Below are 18164 nucleotides of genomic sequence, written 5' to 3'. Positions count from 1 at the left end.
CTAGGTTGTCCAGTTTGTTGGCACATACAACTTTTCATTATAATCCTTTGTGTTTCTGTGGTGGTGTTATTTTTCTTTCATTTCTGATTTTATGTAAGTCCTTTTTTTTATGAGTTTAGCTAAACTTTTATCAGCTTTATAAACTTTTTAGCTTTATAAAGCTAAAACTTTATCGATTTTGTTATCTTTTCAAAGAAGCAGCTCCTGGTTTCATTGATCTGTTGTATTATTTTTCTATTTTGTATTTTGTTTATTTATGCTCTAATCTTTATTATTCCCTTCCTTCTACTAACTTGGGGTTTTGTTTGTTCTTTTTTCTTGCTTCTTTAGATGTAAAGTTAAGTTGTTTATTTGAAATTTTTCTTGTTTCTTGAGATAGGCCTGTATTGCTATAGTCTTCCCTCTTAGGACTACTTTTGCTGCATCTCAAAGATTTTGGACCATATTGTTTTCATTTTCATTTGTCTCCATGTATTTTTCAATTTCTTCTTTCATTTCTTGATTGACCCATTTACTGTTTAGTAGTTTAGTATTATGTTATTTAATCTGTGTATCTGTGGTCTTTCCATTTGTTTTTGTTTTTGTTTTTTATGGTTGACTTTTAGTTTCCTAGTGTTGTGGTCAGTAAAGAAGCATGGTATGACTTCAATCTTTTTTAATTTGTTGAGGCTTATTTTGTGGCCTCATATATGATCTTTTCTGGAGAATGTTCCATGTACCCTTGAAAAGAATGTGTATTCTACTGTTTTAGGATGGAATGTTCTGAATATATCTATTAGATCCATCTAGTCCAAAGTGTCATTCAAAGGCACTATTTCCTTTTCGATCTTCTGTTTGGATAATATAGCCATTGACATAAATGGGGTGTCAAAGTCTCCTACTAGTTATTGTATTTCTATCAGTTCCTTTATATTTGTTATTAACTGCTTTATATATCTGGGTGCTCCCATGTTGGTTTCATATATTTAGAATCATTATATCTTCTTGTTGGATTATTTCTTTTATGATTATGCAGTGTCCTTCTTTGCCTCTTGTTACAGTCTTTGTTTTAAAGTTTGCTTTGTCCAATATAAGTATTGCTACACCAGGTTTCTTTTCATATTCATTTGCATAAGTGCTTCTTCATACCCTCACTTTCAGTCTGCATGGGTCTCTAAGTCTAAAATGAGTCTCCTGTAGGCAGCATGTAGATGGGTCTTGTTTTTTTGTCCACTCCATCACTCTTTGTCTTTTGATTGGAAGACTTAGTCCACTTACATTCCAAGTGATTATTAACAAATGTGTACTTATTGCCATTTTGTCACTTGTCTCGTGGTTGTTTTTGTTGTTCCTCTGTTCTTTTCTTCCTTGGCTCTCTTCTTTCATGGTTAGTTGGCTTTCTCTAGTGACATACTTAGATTCCTTTCTCTTTATTTTTTGCATGTCTACTACTGGTTTCTGATTTGTGGTTACCATTTGATTTGTGTATCATGTCTTCTGTGTAGAGGTAAAATTACTTTTAAAGGGGCCTATCAAATATTATGCAGTGAGACTTTCTTCCTCATTTTTACCACGATCTAATTTAGAGTCAATCATAGAGGAAACATAAATGTGAAAGGTATACCTTACTATAAAGGCTCAAGGGGGTATTTTAATGTGTTTAGCTTTGGAGCTAATTTGGAAAGGGCAATAGAAACGTGTTATTTAATTTTGATGTTCGGTTTCTAGTGAAATTACTTATTTACTATCACACTCCCAGAAAGTGAAGATAAATTATTTTGACAATTGACATTAGACATTAAGTGGCTTCAAAGGTTCGAACAAAACAGTTCTCTAATACAAAGAGATTGTCATTTTTGAACAACGGGTGTTGTTTCAGATTTTGGAAAAAAAAAGTCTGAATATGTTCTCTCTGAAATCACTTGTTATTTTTACATCCTTGAGAATTAAGTCCTAACTGCCTTGTTATTATGAAAATTTATATTGTAGCAAATTATCAACTAACCTCTGCCCACTCAGTAGAACCAAGAAGCCCAAATTCTTCTGCATCCCAGCTTGCAAACAAAATTGTTCTTCTAGGTCTCCATCCTAAAATATATGTGTATACACATAAATGCTGGAAAAATGTATAATATATCTAAGACATTGTAAAACTCAACAGAAAAACAACACTAAAACTTCACTGGTTGTTTAGGAAAGGTGAACTGTGGTGAGCATTTTTACTTATATAATTTCCTTTCATGAGATTTTAAAGCTGATCGGTCAATACAAAGGAGCACATTTGCACTGAAAAGGGGGAAAATGTAGACATTGCAAAAATTCTGTGAGGTCATAATATTCTAATTGGTGTATAATGATTGGATACACACAGGCACCCATCTGGGCTCAGCAGCTGTCCGGAGTGAAAGAAGAAAGTGCTAGATGTGTTCTGTGTTCTGAGAGCAGATAGGACTGAGAGAAAATTCCTTACAGCTCTTCCACGTTCTGGCATTGCACAAACAATTGTTCAATGTCAGCTGGTTGTGTGATTTCACTCCATTCTCTGACAGAATTCATCAACAGAAGCTCAGTTAGCAGTACCAATATCTGTGGCTGCTACAATAATTCAGCATCATTCAACAAGGAGATGATATGGCTGTGAGTTATAAACACTGATCTTGGAGTTAAAGAAAGATCAAATTGAAATTCCCAGTTCTTTCACTTACTAGCAGTATGACCAAGAGGAAGTGATCTTTCCTTCATCTGTATGCCAGGAGTAGCAAAGTAAAGATGAAAATACTACTGATTTTTGGGAAGATTGCATGGAGTCATGTTTACAAATGCAGCACTTCGTATGTGCTCCAAAAACTTGTCATTATTTCAGTAAATAGCTCATTTGTGCTCAGTAAAAATGTTTATCCCTACAGCTGAGTCCAGTATTTTATTTTTGCCAAGTTTGTTCATGGTATTATTCAAACTTCCTATAAGCTGTTATTCCTTATCACTGCATTCTTTTGGCATGCTATCATTGTCACTGTGATGTTTTGTACCCATCAGAGGGAGTCTTATTACAAAATCGTGACAGTTTTTGGACTAATATTAAACACTAGCGAATTCATGAGCTATGTAGACTCAAGTCTTCATAATTCTGTGTTCTTAAAATATAAGAGAGCTGTGGGGAAAAAAGAATAGAGTCCCTTTACATTTTGCTTTAAAGAGAGACACGGTTTCATGGACTGGTAGCCAGAAATTTGAGTTTAAAACCTGGTTCTCTGACTCTGCCACACCCTAGCTACACGACACACTAGCTACACAACACACTAGCTACACAACATATTAGCTACACAACTGGATTCTATAAACCTTGATTAGTTTATTTGTGAAATGAGAACAGAAATAGCTAAGTAAAGTTCTCCCTAGTTGCTAGGAGTTCAAAATAGATAACATATGAAAACACTGGTTCTCTGAGAAAACAACTACCATGTCAAACTTAACATATTTTTGCCACTGTTTTTATTGTTGCTAAAAAAACATGGATCACATTTCCAGCCCCAAACCCTCATTTGCAGGTCAGTAAACAGAGTGGCTTTTCCTCTTTCAATGTGTATTTATGTTTAAAAAGCAGCCATTTGAACTAAATTTTATCTTTGTTTTCATAGGAAGATTCTAAAATGATTGGAGCAATGGTGCTAGGAGTATAAACCTAAATCTTGGTAGAGCAAACCATGGCTGAGGGTGTGGGAATGCAAATGTCAAGCTTTTGAGAATCCTGCTAGCCAGCGAGACCAGTACTCTTCTGAGAAACCGTCCATCTCCTCACTTACGTGGTACACTTGACCTTATGTGTGAGGCAAGAAGGGCCCAGGGAACCTCTACTCACAGTTCCCTGATCAGGACACTTTAGCCTATGACATAATTTTGGCTTGTCCTCTCCTGTGAAGAAACCCATCCCCACCTTCTTTGTTGTTAAGAGTGACCCCTAACAACAGAATTCCTTTATTTCAGATTATGATTTTATGAATATCAATAATGTAAACATTACTCTATGAATAATCAAAAATAAAGAAACAGTATAGTTAACTAACCCACTTGAGTAAGATAGCCACTAGTTATTGAAAGCTGTTCTATGCTAGTATGTGTTACTAAGTAATTGATGCTACGCAGATGGTATACTTTGCACATACCCTCTCAGGTGACCCTGCACACAATCTTGTGAGAAGGTGGTAATTCTACACACTTTACAGAGGACTATAGCCTGAGATTCAGAGAAGTTGATATTTTTACTTTCTCTTTATATTACCTTCTTTTTTCAGTGTTCCAAAACTCCTCACAATTTCATGAACAACAGCTGCTCCGCTCTGAGGGTCAATGCCACCAAACACCCATGAGTCACGGTGACCTCCAAGAATGACATATCTGTCTAGAAAGCATCATTGCAAAATTACTTGTCATTCCAGGTCAATAACAGAGCAAACTGCAAATGACTCAAGAGTATCTAAACACAGAGCACTCACGACTCAAAGAAAGATACCAAGGCTCCTGAAGATTTGTGTAAATATACTATTTTGTTCTGATACTGATGTATGAAGAAAACATGAATGTGATAAGCAAGGGTATACTTCAGTTTATGATAGTAATCGTAAGTATGTAAGTAACGATAAGTATAGAAGGACAGAAATTATTCTACCACCTCTTTATAATTCTCTGTTACTCCTCTCTTACCTACATATCACTTTGCTTCCAGTATTTTCAGAGTGGGAGAGCATAGTAGTCACAGAGTAAGTTCTCCACTTCTACTCCTTCTAGTCAATTTTCAAGGTACTGCTCAACAGTTTCCCCGCTCTGTAACTCTTTAGTAGCTTCTATCGGGGACAGAATTGCTTCAAATATCCAGCTCTCAGAGCAATACTATTATATCTTGCAAAGCAGTTACCACACTTGAACATATGGCTTTTTGTCCATATCTCTATGTCTTCATTTTATCCCTCTATCCCTCATGACTAATACAGAGCCAGCAAAAAAAGGTACTTGGAAAGATTCAATGAATTGCCTTTTATATGTTATTTCGTACTCACTGAAAGTATACCAATATTCTTTGTTCCTGAAAGAAAGCAATGACTGCTTCTAAGAAAACTATGTGATTTAACCATATGCCTGTTGGTAACATTTATAACCATAATTTCTAAGGGATCAAAACATAATGAAGTAAGGCTATTTATAAAATGTATGAACCTGTAGGTCATCTGAAATTCTGTGGAAATCATGTGTCTATATATCTCATTAACTTCAATGTAAAAGAAAATTCTGCAAAGGATCCATTAATTCAAGGTTAACTTAATTTTCTTTTTTTTTCTTCTTTTTTCTTTTTTTCTTTTTTTTAGTTTTTTAGAGAATGAGCACACATGAGTGGGGTTTGGAGGGCAGGGGCAGAGGGAGAGAGAAAGTCTTAAGTTGGCCCTGGAGCCCAATTTGGGGCTTGATCTCATGACCCTGAGATCAAGACGTGAGCCGAAATAAGAGTGGGATGCTTAACTGACTGAGCCACCCAGGAACCCCAAGTTTACCTTAATTTTCTGAGTGTTATCTTTTATATAGATGCTTGTAGCTATCATGAAGATATTTCCTCAAGCAAAATATGTGGTAAACAAATCCAGAAAGCTCAGAGAAAATACCTAAGAATGATCTCTCCCTGACCTTCCTCCCCCTTGATCCTTTCATTGAAGCATGCACAGCTCAACATTAACTAATCCTGGGCATCTAACCAACCCAGCCCTACATTTACTTTTCTTACATTTATCACAATACAAAATCACCTCATATTCATGTATCTTGTGTTTATGTAAATTCCATCAAGGAAGAATTGCTGTGCTTCATTACCCTACATTCTCAGAGCTCAGAGCAGTACCTGGCTCAGAAGAACTGCTCAATCAATATTTGCTGAACAAATGATTAATTTACCTGGTTCTACTGCTCCTCGGAGAGTTCCAATCACATTGTATATTCTTGTCACTTTGTTGTTAGAATGGATGTGCATCTTGACTTTTCTAATTCAGAAATAGAGGACACATTCTGAAAACACTGGTTAACACTGCCGCTCACAATTTTGTTTAACCTTAAGTTTCTAAATGTACACAATGCAAGAATTCCATTGTCCAGCAGCTGTGCAATACTAATGACGTAACTGTATTCCCTTCTAAAACCTATGGTTTTGTTTCCTGCTGGTACTAGATATATAGTACTTTTCCAGTTATCGCCTATAATTGTTTTTTCTTTTCTTTTTTTTGAGAAAGCTTTTCTCCCCTGAAAGGAAGTTGCAATAAAAATAGTCTCTTAACTGTGTAGAAGAGTTTCCAGTGAAGCCAGGTCCGACATTGTAGGGCACTTGGAGACCTCCTCTCCAGCTGCTATCTGGTGGTGCTGCCCCGCCCATTTTCCTATTGAACACAAAGGATTATTAGCTGGAGGAAAACTCTGGAGCTAACAGTTAAAATGTCAAAGAGCTCGCTTTCTTGAGTGCCAGCTCATAACAGCTTCCATGAGTCAGGGAAATGCCATTTACCCCTTACTGCGACTCTTATGAGGTGGGAGCTACTATTACTCTCACTTCAAAGATACGAGGCATGAGGCTTAGAGAGATAGGTAACAGGCCTTAAGTTGTGCTGCTGGTATGTGGTATAGCTGAGGGTCAAATATTTACTAAGAATCCAGACTCTGCGTTCCCAGCTTCTAACAGAAAGCCAGTTTAAAAGTTCTTTCCAGGGCACTCTCTGAGGAAGAGCTCTGATGTCAAAGCCTGGGATTTTCTATTTTGTCATTTCCCCACTGATCAATATATCCCCATATTGTCATCTATTACAAAGTGCTTTCACAGGTATCTATTAGGGAGCAAAGAAGAGCAAAGGAAAGGATTTCACTTCAATCAACAGGTCCTAAAAGTTTCATATTTTTTTCTTTTGTAATTTAAAAAGGTAAAAGGATTCAGGCAGACCATCCAGTCTATGCCACTAACCCCAGTTACTTCTCAGCAGGTGACTGGGGAATATAATATGATAATGTTTATGGAACAAAGGGGTTCTTGTGGTATACTACAACGTATCTGCCTTTACTCTGTTAAGAGCACTGATGGACTTTTTCGTGATTTGGGCACGGAAACCAAATGTACCCTTGCAAAATTGCAGCAAATAAAGGTATGTGGTTCAAGGGGAAATTAAGAGTATGGGAAGATCAATCTATCTTTTATGACCTTATCTGTCATCATAAAGATAAGATGACGCACCCTAGGCTTTACAGTGGAGCACGCTCTGCACCTCCTCCTTTGTTCTGTGCCTACACACAACTACTGCTCCCTGCCTGCCTATTTGAGGAAATGTGATTAGTTCTACTTGACCTAGAATCTACTGCACACATAATGTTAAAACAATCGATTAGGTTATCTTCTCATAGAAAACTAATTATAAGTAATATTCTGTTTTAAAATGCTCTATCAGAGAGTAAATGCTTACTTTTTTCCCTCTCTCACTAAGGAGCTTGGCTAACAATATTTTCAAGTAACATACTATATAAAATTTGTTTTAATAAAATTTCACATAAACTTATAATAAATTTATAATAAAATTTCACATAAAGAGCATCAAGTAACACCAAGAGGCATTTTACACTGGTAGAAAACATAATCAGTCAAAACAGCAAACTATTAAATATGCAAAAATATTGCAGAACACAAGTGAAGAAAAATATACCTATCCTTGACTATACATAAAATATTACTATAATGGTATATTGTAGGTTAACAATGCTAACGGCTTTTGGTGTGAATGGGTAAATACAAAAACCTTTTACTGTATACTCTTCTGAATTTTGAACGTGTAAATGTATTTTCTTTTCAAAATAAAAATATGAAAAACAAAAGAAGGTAAATTCATCATGAATTAAAGTCAATTGTGTATTATAACATAAGGAAGGTAATAGTCCAGAGTCCCACAAAATAATAAAATAAAGAGATGAAATTATAGTGCCCCACAAGGAGAAGTAAGCAGATGACTAGAACAGAATATAATAGCTGTATGTAAGAATCTAATGTATCAATTTAAGAAATATCACACATCTATGGAGAATAGACGTATTAGTCAAAAGATGTTGTGGAGATAATAGAGATACAAACTTCTTTAGATACTTACTCGCTCTATAAATAAAACATAGATTTTAAGAAAATTAAAAAGTTGAATATTAAACTTTCAAATCACAAAAATTTCAGGAAATATAAGTAAATTTTGAAAATGTCAAAAAAAAAAAGAAAATGTCTCTGAAAAGATTTGATAGTAGATGCTCAATAAATATGTATAAACATTATTGCATTTAAAATCTATATCTTGGGGATCCTTGGGTGGCTCAGCAGTTTAGTGCCTGCCTTCAGCCCAAGGTGTGATCCTGGGGTCCCAGGATCGAGTCCCACATCAGGCTCCCTGCATGGAGCCTGCTTCTCCCTCTGCCTGTGTCTCTGCCTCTCTTTCGCTCTCTCTCTCTGTGTCTCTCATGAATAAATAAATAAAAATCTTTAAAAATAAATAAAATAAAATCTATATCTTTATAGCAAATTTATTTTTATTGTTCCATTTGCAAAGATTTATTGTCTACAATGCTCAAGATAATGTGTTATACCCACTAAGGAACACAAATATGTATGTGACATGGTGGTTCTACCAAGAAGTTTAGTCAGAAGTTAATCAGAAGATACATATAAAACCAACTATGATATAAAACGAAGCAAGACAAATGATAGAGATAGTTCTAAGGAATATAGAAAAAAGAAGCTAGATTTAGCTTGTGGGATCATAAACAACTTTCTAGAAGTTTTATTTGTTTGAATTTTAAAGGATGTGCTAAGATCTGGGCATGGAAGATGATGTGACAAGCATTCCAGATATAAAGTATGATTTAAAGAGGTACAGATGCAGAAAAGTATAGAGCAAGTGTCAGGCATGGTGATTGTTTTGGCTGAGGTATAATATGATTAGGGTACCATGACAGGAGCTTGAGAAGGAAAAGACTGCTTCTGGAAAGATGGATATATGCTTTACCCTATTCTTCCTGCTAAGTACAACTAAATTCTCTGGACCATATGGACATAGAAGACAAACATTAGGTTCTGAAGGGTGGAGAGAATAGAACAAAACTAGCTTGAGACCTCAGGATACAAAAAAAGACAGTGGTGGGTTCCCTCAGTTTCCTTTTTGGCTTATCTACCCCAGATTTGGAGCTAAAGAAGCTGGCAAGCCAGAAATGTCATGTGGTACATATGGAACACTCTGTCAATAACTGAATACATGTTTTTCTCAAATGCACATGGAACATTCTGTCAGAATAGACTATATATTAAGCTGTGAAATGAGTAAATAAATTTTTTTTTATGAGTAAATAAATTTAAATGGCTGAGATCATGTAACCTTTTTATTAATTATATAATCTGTTTATTAATCCAGCCCCAAAATAATTGGCAATCAGTAACAAATGGAATTGTGGAAATATGCAAATATATGTAAATCAAACAGCTGTCTCTTAAATACCCAACAGGTGAAAGAAAAAAATCACAAGACTAATTAGAAAATACTTGGTGATGAATGAAAATGAAGACATAACATATCAAAACTTAGGGGATGCAGCTAAAGCAGTGCTTAGAGAGAAATGTATAGCTGTAAACATCCGTATTTAAGAAGTAGAAAGACATTAAATCAATAAACAAGTCTTCTACCTTAAAAAACTGGACAATAAAGGCAGACCAAACTTGTATCCAGCATAAGAAAGAAAATAATAAAGACTGTAACAAAAATAATTAAATACAGAATAGAGGAACAAATAGAGAAAATCCATGACACCAAAAGTTGATTCTTTGACCAGATTAACAAAATTGAAAAATAATAGTCTGACAGATGCTATTATTATTGTCATTATTGTTGGTGTTGCTATCATAATCCTAGTAGTTACCTAGGGAGGCAAATAAAAACCATATAATCACATTCCCTTCTATATAGATAGGAATCCCTCTCCCCCCAAGTAAATGTGGTTTTACTTTACTAAAACTCACATCTCATCAACTTTTTATTGAAATTCTCAGCATTCTTGGGCCATTATATGACTTACATCTCTCTTCATCTTCTCACGCATTTATTAAGAAACTTCCATTTTGGGATGCCTGAGTGGCTCAGTGGTTCAGCATCTGCCTTCGGCTCAGGGCCTGATCTCGAGTCCAGAGATCAAGTCCCACATCAGGCTTCCTGCGAGAAGCCTGCTTCTCCCTCTGCCTATGTCTCTGCCTCTTTCTGTGTATCTCTCATGAATAAATAAATAAAATCTTAAAAAAAAAAAAAGAAACTTCCATTTTATGATGTATCCAACTTGTAGAACACCATCTTTTCTAATTAATACCTACTGCGAAATGGCTAATCATTTGTCGGCATCTGGGAATTGACTGTCAAGGACAAGGAGCATGCTCCTCACTTAAGTGCGTAAATGTGTAAAGGAAGTAAATCTGCACAGTGAAATTCATAAACAAATTATATGTTCTTTGAAAAAAAATTTATAAGACTAAATTCCAGTCGTATAGAATATTTCACAATATCTTAGAAAGTATGGAAGATGAAATAGAAGGGGCTCCCAGCTGGCTCAGTTGGTGGAGCATGCAACTCTCCACCTCCATCTCCATAAACTCTCCATGAGTTTGAGCCCCATGGTGGGTATAGAAATTACATAAAAATAAAAAAAATTTTTTTAAAAAGAAATAGAAGTTGTTTTCCTGCTTTTAACATATAAAGATCATCTCCTACTTCCAAGTAAATTGTGCTTCTAAAGTTCATTTTTAATTATGGTGTTTTCAATGCACAATACACTTTTCCATAGAAGTTATGTTACTAATAGTGATTACATTTACAAGACAGCTTAAAGAAGCTGACTTAAATACATTAGAGGTAAACTGCATTTGTGATTTTTTTCCAATCAAGTAATTCTAGCACACATTTAGGACATAGCCGACACTGACCTAGTTAATCAGAGCAGTCAAATGGTAGACATAATTAAATATACCTCAAGTCGATTCCATATGATCTTTCCTTCTCTCCCTCCATGCATTCTTTTTCTAATTACAAAGATATTACAGGTTCGTTTTTAAAGAAAACTTTTGCATAATTGAGATTACTCTCTAAAAACTTAATATCTATCTTTAGACATATCTGTATGTATCTAGATATATAGATAAATCTGCCATTTTCACTTAGTAGCATAAATGTGTTTCCACATCTCTAAACATTCTCATACAACATATATTTTAATGGCTCCATGCACTATCACAGCCAGTGATGTATTTGGCTACTTACCAATTATTGAAGATTTGTGTTATTTATAGTTTTTCACTACTATAAATAATGTTACAATCACTTTATCTTTTAAATATCATGAATATTTAGACTTTATTTATAAAGATGCTTAGACATACACGTAGTCCATGACACCCTCAAATATTGTGCCTGGATCCTGAATTCTAACCCATGTGGTAATGCTAAGAGCCCAAAAATAAGAGACCAAGGTGCTATTCCTTAATCTGCCATTAAATGGGACAGATCCCTCCACTCTCTGAATGTCAGCCTCCTAAACTGTAAAAGGAGGGCATTGAATTAGCTCATAAAAAGTCTTAAAAAATAAAAATAAAATATAAAAAGTCTTCTTATGGAGGGGGCACCTGGGTGGCTCAGTGGTTGAGCGTCTGCCTTCCGCTCAGGTCATGATTCCACGTCCTGGGATCAAGTCCCACATTGGACTCCCCATGGGGAGCCCGCTTCTCATTCTGCCTTTGTCTCTGCCTCTCACTCGCTGTCTCTCATGAATAAATAAAGAAAATCTTTATAAATTTTTTTTTAATTTTATTTATTTATGATAGTCACAGAGAGAGAGAGAGAGAGAGAGGCAGAGACACAGGCAGAGGGAGAAGCAGGCTCCATGCACTGGGAGCCTGACGTGGGATTCGATCCCGGGTCTCCAGGATCGCGCCCTGGGCCAAAGGCAGGCGCCAAACCGCTGCGCCACCCAGGGATCCCTAAATAAAGAAAATCTTAAAAAAAAAAAAAAAAGGCTTCTTATGGAGCCTGGAATAAAATTATTAAGAATATTTTAAACTCAAATAAGAAAAGTTACTAACAAGCCAGACGCTTCTCTCACAATTCTACTGACAGAGAAGAAGACATCCTCTCTCCTTCCCAAAGGAGACTGGACAAGAAGGGACATGCAGATGGGAGAACGCAGGGCAGGAGAGGGGGAGGGTTCAAATGTCAGGAAATCAGAGGGGGGAGAGGAATAGAGGTGGAAATAAAATGGGATAGCTTTCACAGTGTATTATCTGAGGTTACCCAAGTCGTAGCCAACATGAGGATTAGATGAGTAAGAGATTTCTTAGGGGAAAAGCCTGTGAGAGAAATAGCGAGGGTTTAGGGGGAGTGAGGAGGCAAGGCTGATAAAGCTAACAGACTGCAATACAGGTCTCATATAGGGTAAAGGAGAAAGGGAAGGAAGAAAAGGGTGGTGGGTGGTGGCATCGAGCTGGGCAAGCCTGCTGTGGAATCCTGAGCCAAAGTCTCCCATGAGAGGAGCCCTGTGCCTTCCAGTAATGGGCCTGTTTTAACGTTCCCGCTGCAACCAGTCATTGACTGGGAACACCTTTGGGAAGCATGGCCTTTACACAAACAGGGTGGTGGATTTCAAAGCAGAGTAGCTCGAGCCACAGATCACTCATGCCCTGGGCAATTGGAGAAGTGAAAGTCTCATTTTCATGACACACACTGGATACCACTAGGTAATACAAATTCCAGAACAGAACCACTATTCTTTAAAATGGTGATAAAATTATAGGTTCTACCATCTAAGGGAATTTCAGCATTTCTGAATATACTGACAAAATATTCAGATGTTGAATATTGCCAATAGTTGAAGACTGCCAGTAAAGGAAAATACTCAAACAGCCAGCCATCTGTTTGCTTCTTACAAACTTACTCCAGGAGTTTCTGTGCATCATTGTATCCAATCGGATGAACAGGAATACTCGGAAGACCAACAGCCTCTGTGACTTCACGTCTATAAGCATACTCTGAAAAAGAGGTGAATGTATGTTAGTAAAAATTTAGTCCCTTTCAAAAGTTTTTCTGTACATCACCTTAAACACATCCTTATATCTCACTTTTATTTTTAAAATAAAAAGTTTCAAATGTTAGTGAGTATGTGGGGCAACTGAAACTCTCCTACATTCCTTGCAAAAGTATAAAACTATTCAGTCACTTTGGATAATTCTTTCAAAAACTAAGGTTAAACAGAATTGTGCACTCAGACACAGCAAGTACTTCCCTAGGTATTTCCCCAAGGAAGAGAAAAATATATGTCCACAAAAAGACGTGTACAAGTTGTTCATAGCAGCTGAATTTGGGCAGCCAAACACAGGACATAGTGCAAATGTCTGCCAACAAGAGCAGGAATAAACAATCTGGTGCAGCACATATACTAAATTTGGAACAATACGGAGATTAGCCTGGACGTTGTGCAAAGATAACACACAAATTAATGCAGCATTCCATTTAAAAACAAACCAACAATCTGTAGTATATGCACAGAGTAGAATTCTACTTAGCAATAAAGAGAAACAAACTACTAGTACACACAATAATACAGATAAATCTCAAACCATTATACTGAATAAAAGCAGCAAAGTACAAAAGTATATACACTAGGGGTACCTGGGTTGCTCAGTTAAGTATCTGCCTTAGGCTCAGGTCATGATCTCAGGGTCCTGGGATGGAGCCCTGCACGGGCTGGCTCTGTGCTCCACAGAGTCTGCTTCTCCCCCTCTCTCTGCCCCCACCCTGCTCATGCTCTAATAAATAAAAACTTAAAGAAAAAAAAAAGAATACACATTGATTCTATGTATATGAAGTTCAAAAGCAAAATTAATGGTGAGAGATATCAGAATGGTTCATCAGAAAAAGGAGCAAAGGGAACTTTCTGGAGTCATGAAAATGTCCAGTATTATTTTGAGTGATACAGATATATGCAATTTAAAATTTTATTGAACTGAATTCTTAAGATCTGTGCACTTTATTATATGTAAACTATTTCAAAATAAAAACATATTGTCATTTCTTCAGATTTAAAAAATATGAGTGATTTTTCCTTTTTTTCTCCAAATTTTAAATTATTTAATAAGAACTTTAGGTGATTGCAAAAGTATATTTTTTATGAGTAAAAAATCCCATATAATGATATGTGATGTGGAATTTATTTAAAAATTTTCCTAAGTGACAACAAAAAACGGAAGAAAAGAGATGAAACAAGATTGATAAAATGTTGGTAATTGTCTATTTTTTGTATGTCAGAACTATTCCATAATAAAAAGTAAAGCTAAAAGAAAAAGGAAAGGAAAAAAAGAATAGGACACAAAAGAGAATTCAATAAACGTAAGCCTCCTAGGGATACCATTTCCCCCCCCCCAAAATACTATGGTTTAAATTTAAGGATAATCAACAGAAATATCCCAGTTAAGTTCATTTTACATTCATAATTTTAGCTTTGTAAAACTGAGATTAAGACAAGTTGTATTTTTTTTTTTTAACTTGGGAATAAAGAAGTAAGTGAAGTTCAGGTATATTTATGTGATTTTATTATAGGATAATATGAATTGTTTAAAAAATCTATGACAGTATACTATAGAGAGTGTACAAAAAGATTTATAAAGCCAAAATACATAAGCTTTAAAGGAGTCTACAACTTGACAGAAAAACCAGATGAGAATAAATAGGAATCTGCCACAGATACTTTGACGGCCTATTTTATACTAGTTCTACACCTTAACTAGTTTTAAACCACAAAAACTCAGGAGTGCCTGTGTGGCTCAGTTGGTTAAGCATCTGCCTTTGGCTCAGGGTCCTGGGATTGAGCCCCATATCAGGCTCCTCGCCCCTGTCCCTGCTCGTGCTATTTCTCGCTATCTCTCTTTCAAATAAATAGATTAAAATCCTTAAAACACACACACACACACACACACACATACACACAACTCAACGATTACAGATTTTTGTACATATTATCAAGTAGCTGAAAACATTCAAAATAAATGGGTTCCCTTTGTTAGTGATCAAACTATAGTTCTACAGGGGAGCATTCGGCCTTACACAAGCATGTGCTTTGGGAGCCAGGCTGCCTAAAGTGGAATTCTAAGCCCTCATCTAGTGGTGTGGCGATCTGGGCAGATCATCTTCTTGTCTCCCTTGCCTCCTTTGTCAAGCAGAGGGGCAGTAATACTACAAAGCCAGTAGCTCTTAATACATGTAAGAGCAGTCATTCAGGAAACACCCTTAGAAAGCTATCACTATTGGGTTTATACAGCAAAGATGCAATAAGCATTTTTTGGACTCGGTATTTTATTTCTTTATTTTTCTCAAAAGATTTTATTTGTTTACGGTGGGGGGCAGGGAGAGGGGCAAAGGGAGATGGAGACAGAGAATCTCAGTCAGACTCCGTGCTGAGTGCACAGCCAGATATAGGGCGTGATCTCACAGTCATGAGATCACGATATGAGCTGAAATCAAGAGTCAGACACATAACTGACTGAGCCACCCAGGCACCCCTGGACTCTATATTTTAAGTGTGCCATTTCAGGGGTTTATAAACTTCTTTCATGCTATCCCTTATTGCTATTTTCAACTAGGAAATCCAAAACCTATAAAAACCATAGATTTGGAGGGAATTTACTTGGCATCAAAACCTGATCTAGGAATGCCTGATCTGATGCGGTTGAGCATCTGCATTCGACTCAGGGTGTGGTCCTGGAGTCCCGGGATTGAGTCCCACATCCGGCTTCCTGCATGGAACCTGCTTCTCCCTCTGTCTGTGTCTCTGCCTCTCTCTCTCTCAGTCTGTGTCTCTCATGAATAAATAAATAAAATCTTTAAAAACAAAAACAAAAACAAAAACCTGATATAATGCAAACTCATTAGACAGCAAAATCTAACTTGAGCAGATATGTGGTTATTCATACTGTTTATCATTTATTACTTACCTCCATTAGTAAGATTATTCATAAATTTTATAGCAAAAATATTTATATACCTTCTTCCTGTATTATATCCCAGCCTCCAGGGTGTTAGGCAATATATGGTATATGCACCATGTTACTTTTTTTAATATTAATTTTTTAAAGGGATTTTATTTATTTGACAGAGAAGGAGAGAGAGAACAAGCAGGGGGAGCGGCAGACAGAGGGAGAAGAAAAAGTAGCCACCCCACCGAGCAGGAAGCCCAAAGTGGGGCTTGATCCCAGGACCCTGGGATCATGACCTGAGCGGAAAGCAGACACTTAACTGACTGAGCCACCAGCTGCCAGCACCATGTTACTTTTAAATATCTGAATTCTAAAACCTATCAGGCACAAGGGTCCCAAATAAGAGATAAGGGACCTAATCCAATAATTTTCAGGGTTTGAAACTCTAACTTACTTCTTAGAGGCAAAGAGAATTTTAAAAAGATATACTTCATTTGGAAATCCCTTAATAAAATCACTTCAAAATGTTTTTAAGTTTCTTGTGATGATTAAGGCCTGACCATTTACCATTTGCTGGGTATCCAGGTGTGAGAGGGTCCCCTGCACCATTAAGATTTAAGATATTCCCACGCTGGACTCCGCCACCAGGAAGATTCCAACCATCTGGATAGGACTTCACCCCAGGAGCAAAGTAATCAGCAGGATCTGAATACAGAATGACTCCTTTGGCCCCTGCCAGCTGGGCGTTTTTAACCTGGAAGCACAATGTGTTTATTTCAGATTGGTTGTTCCAGATTTGATAATATCAATTTTTTTTGAAATTACACTTAAATGAATAGCCAAACTTTATTCCAATCTTTAATCATTAGACCTACAACAAAGGATATCTCACAGAGAACTGGCTTTGCTTTTTCCTACTTCAAATTCTAAAAATGGGTTTCTAGAAAAAAAAAATTAATGAAAAGAAAAGAAAAGAAAAGAGTTTCTGGGGATGGATCATCCCTCAGAGCATGAGATTTGGAAAATGTCCATAATACTGATAGCAAGTACTTGCTGTTTCTTCCACTAGTCTCGAAGCACAAGAAGCAAGTAAACTCCACAGGCCAGACTGAAATTTAACTTCTCACAAAAGAGAAAAAAATTAACAGATCAAGTGAGAGTAATTTTTAAAAACTGCTATGTATAATTTGGTTTATCTGATTACCTATAATAACAATTCACATTAAAATTTAATTTAGTACATATTTTTAAAGACAATATTGAAAACAAAGATACTGATAGCAACAACAAATCAAATGAATGCTTCTATGTAGACTACACACATGATTTGTAGGTGTGGAGAAATCTGTTCTGTTCTTCCTGAATTTCTACATTCATCCAAACACCACTGACCCAATTTAAAACCCCTGTCTATACACTAGTAAATGTGTCCTTCCCATAACGTGGGCATGTCAAGAATAAGAGAGGATCATGGTTCTCAGAAAGTTTTATGGGTGTGTTTCTACACATGTAAAGATATCAAATGATTTTTTATATTTAGAAAAATGGAAAAAGAAATGATTTTTACCTTATTTCCTCTAAAAATCTTCCCATATCTCGCAATCACAATCTTCCCAGAGCAATTGATCTTCAGGTCCCTCTCTAGTTTAAAGAAGTCTTCAGTCTGTGCATAGTTAACATACACTAGATCACCCTGTTGAGATCAGGAATGATTTAGTATAAGTAAGATGTAATACAAGGAGGTTTCTCTGCTGGAGGATTGTTTCACATCTTTGAATGAGGGAAGAGGCAAGAAGGTGCAAGAGGGTCAGAAAAACATGAGCTTCACAGAATAGATTCAAGGGAGAAATGAACTTGAATTCAGGCAATGGCCTGAGTTAGAGATGTTATGAATTTAATAGTAAGCTTTGTTTATATGCCTCTACTAGAGTGGCTCTAATGCCATGGAAGTGTTTCCCCCCCAAATTTATATGTATATACAGTGCGGCATGCAGTTTGAAGGGGTCCAGGCACTCTAGGTTAAGAAACCCTTGACAAGAACTTTATTCTCTTAGAAGTATTCACAAATGGGTCTCCATAACTACCAGGTAAGGAAGAAAGGTCAGGTAATATAATGGCTTTACGGGTCTGGTTTCATATT

At 36.3% G+C, this 18164-nt stretch overlaps 1 protein-coding gene across 3 annotated transcripts in view; it reads right to left on the bottom strand.

Annotated features, from left to right (window-relative positions):
• Nucleotides 1-18164, bottom strand: part of FOLH1 (folate hydrolase 1) — a 65634-nt gene that overhangs the window by 24571 nt on the left and 22899 nt on the right. For all 3 annotated transcript variants that reach the window (XR_013362384.1, XM_077867385.1, XM_077867386.1), the window contains 7 exons: nucleotides 17592-17717; nucleotides 16592-16778; nucleotides 12991-13084; nucleotides 6294-6392; nucleotides 5917-6002; nucleotides 4259-4378; nucleotides 1985-2067 (listed from right to left, as the gene is read on the bottom strand). Coding sequence is in view for 2 of the 3 variants with exons in the window: in XM_077867385.1 (XP_077723511.1) it covers nucleotides 1985-2067; nucleotides 4259-4378; nucleotides 5917-6002; nucleotides 6294-6392; nucleotides 12991-13084; nucleotides 16592-16778; nucleotides 17592-17717 (795 nt within the window). In the remaining variant the exon portion in view is untranslated. The remainder of the gene's footprint in view (nucleotides 1-1984; nucleotides 2068-4258; nucleotides 4379-5916; nucleotides 6003-6293; nucleotides 6393-12990; nucleotides 13085-16591; nucleotides 16779-17591; nucleotides 17718-18164) is intronic.

Source organism: Canis aureus, chromosome 23 (assembly GCF_053574225.1).
Source record: "Canis aureus isolate CA01 chromosome 23, VMU_Caureus_v.1.0, whole genome shotgun sequence".
NCBI classification, from domain to species: domain Eukaryota; kingdom Metazoa; phylum Chordata; class Mammalia; order Carnivora; family Canidae; genus Canis; species Canis aureus.
This window is presented reverse-complemented; position numbering and strand designations above follow the sequence as displayed.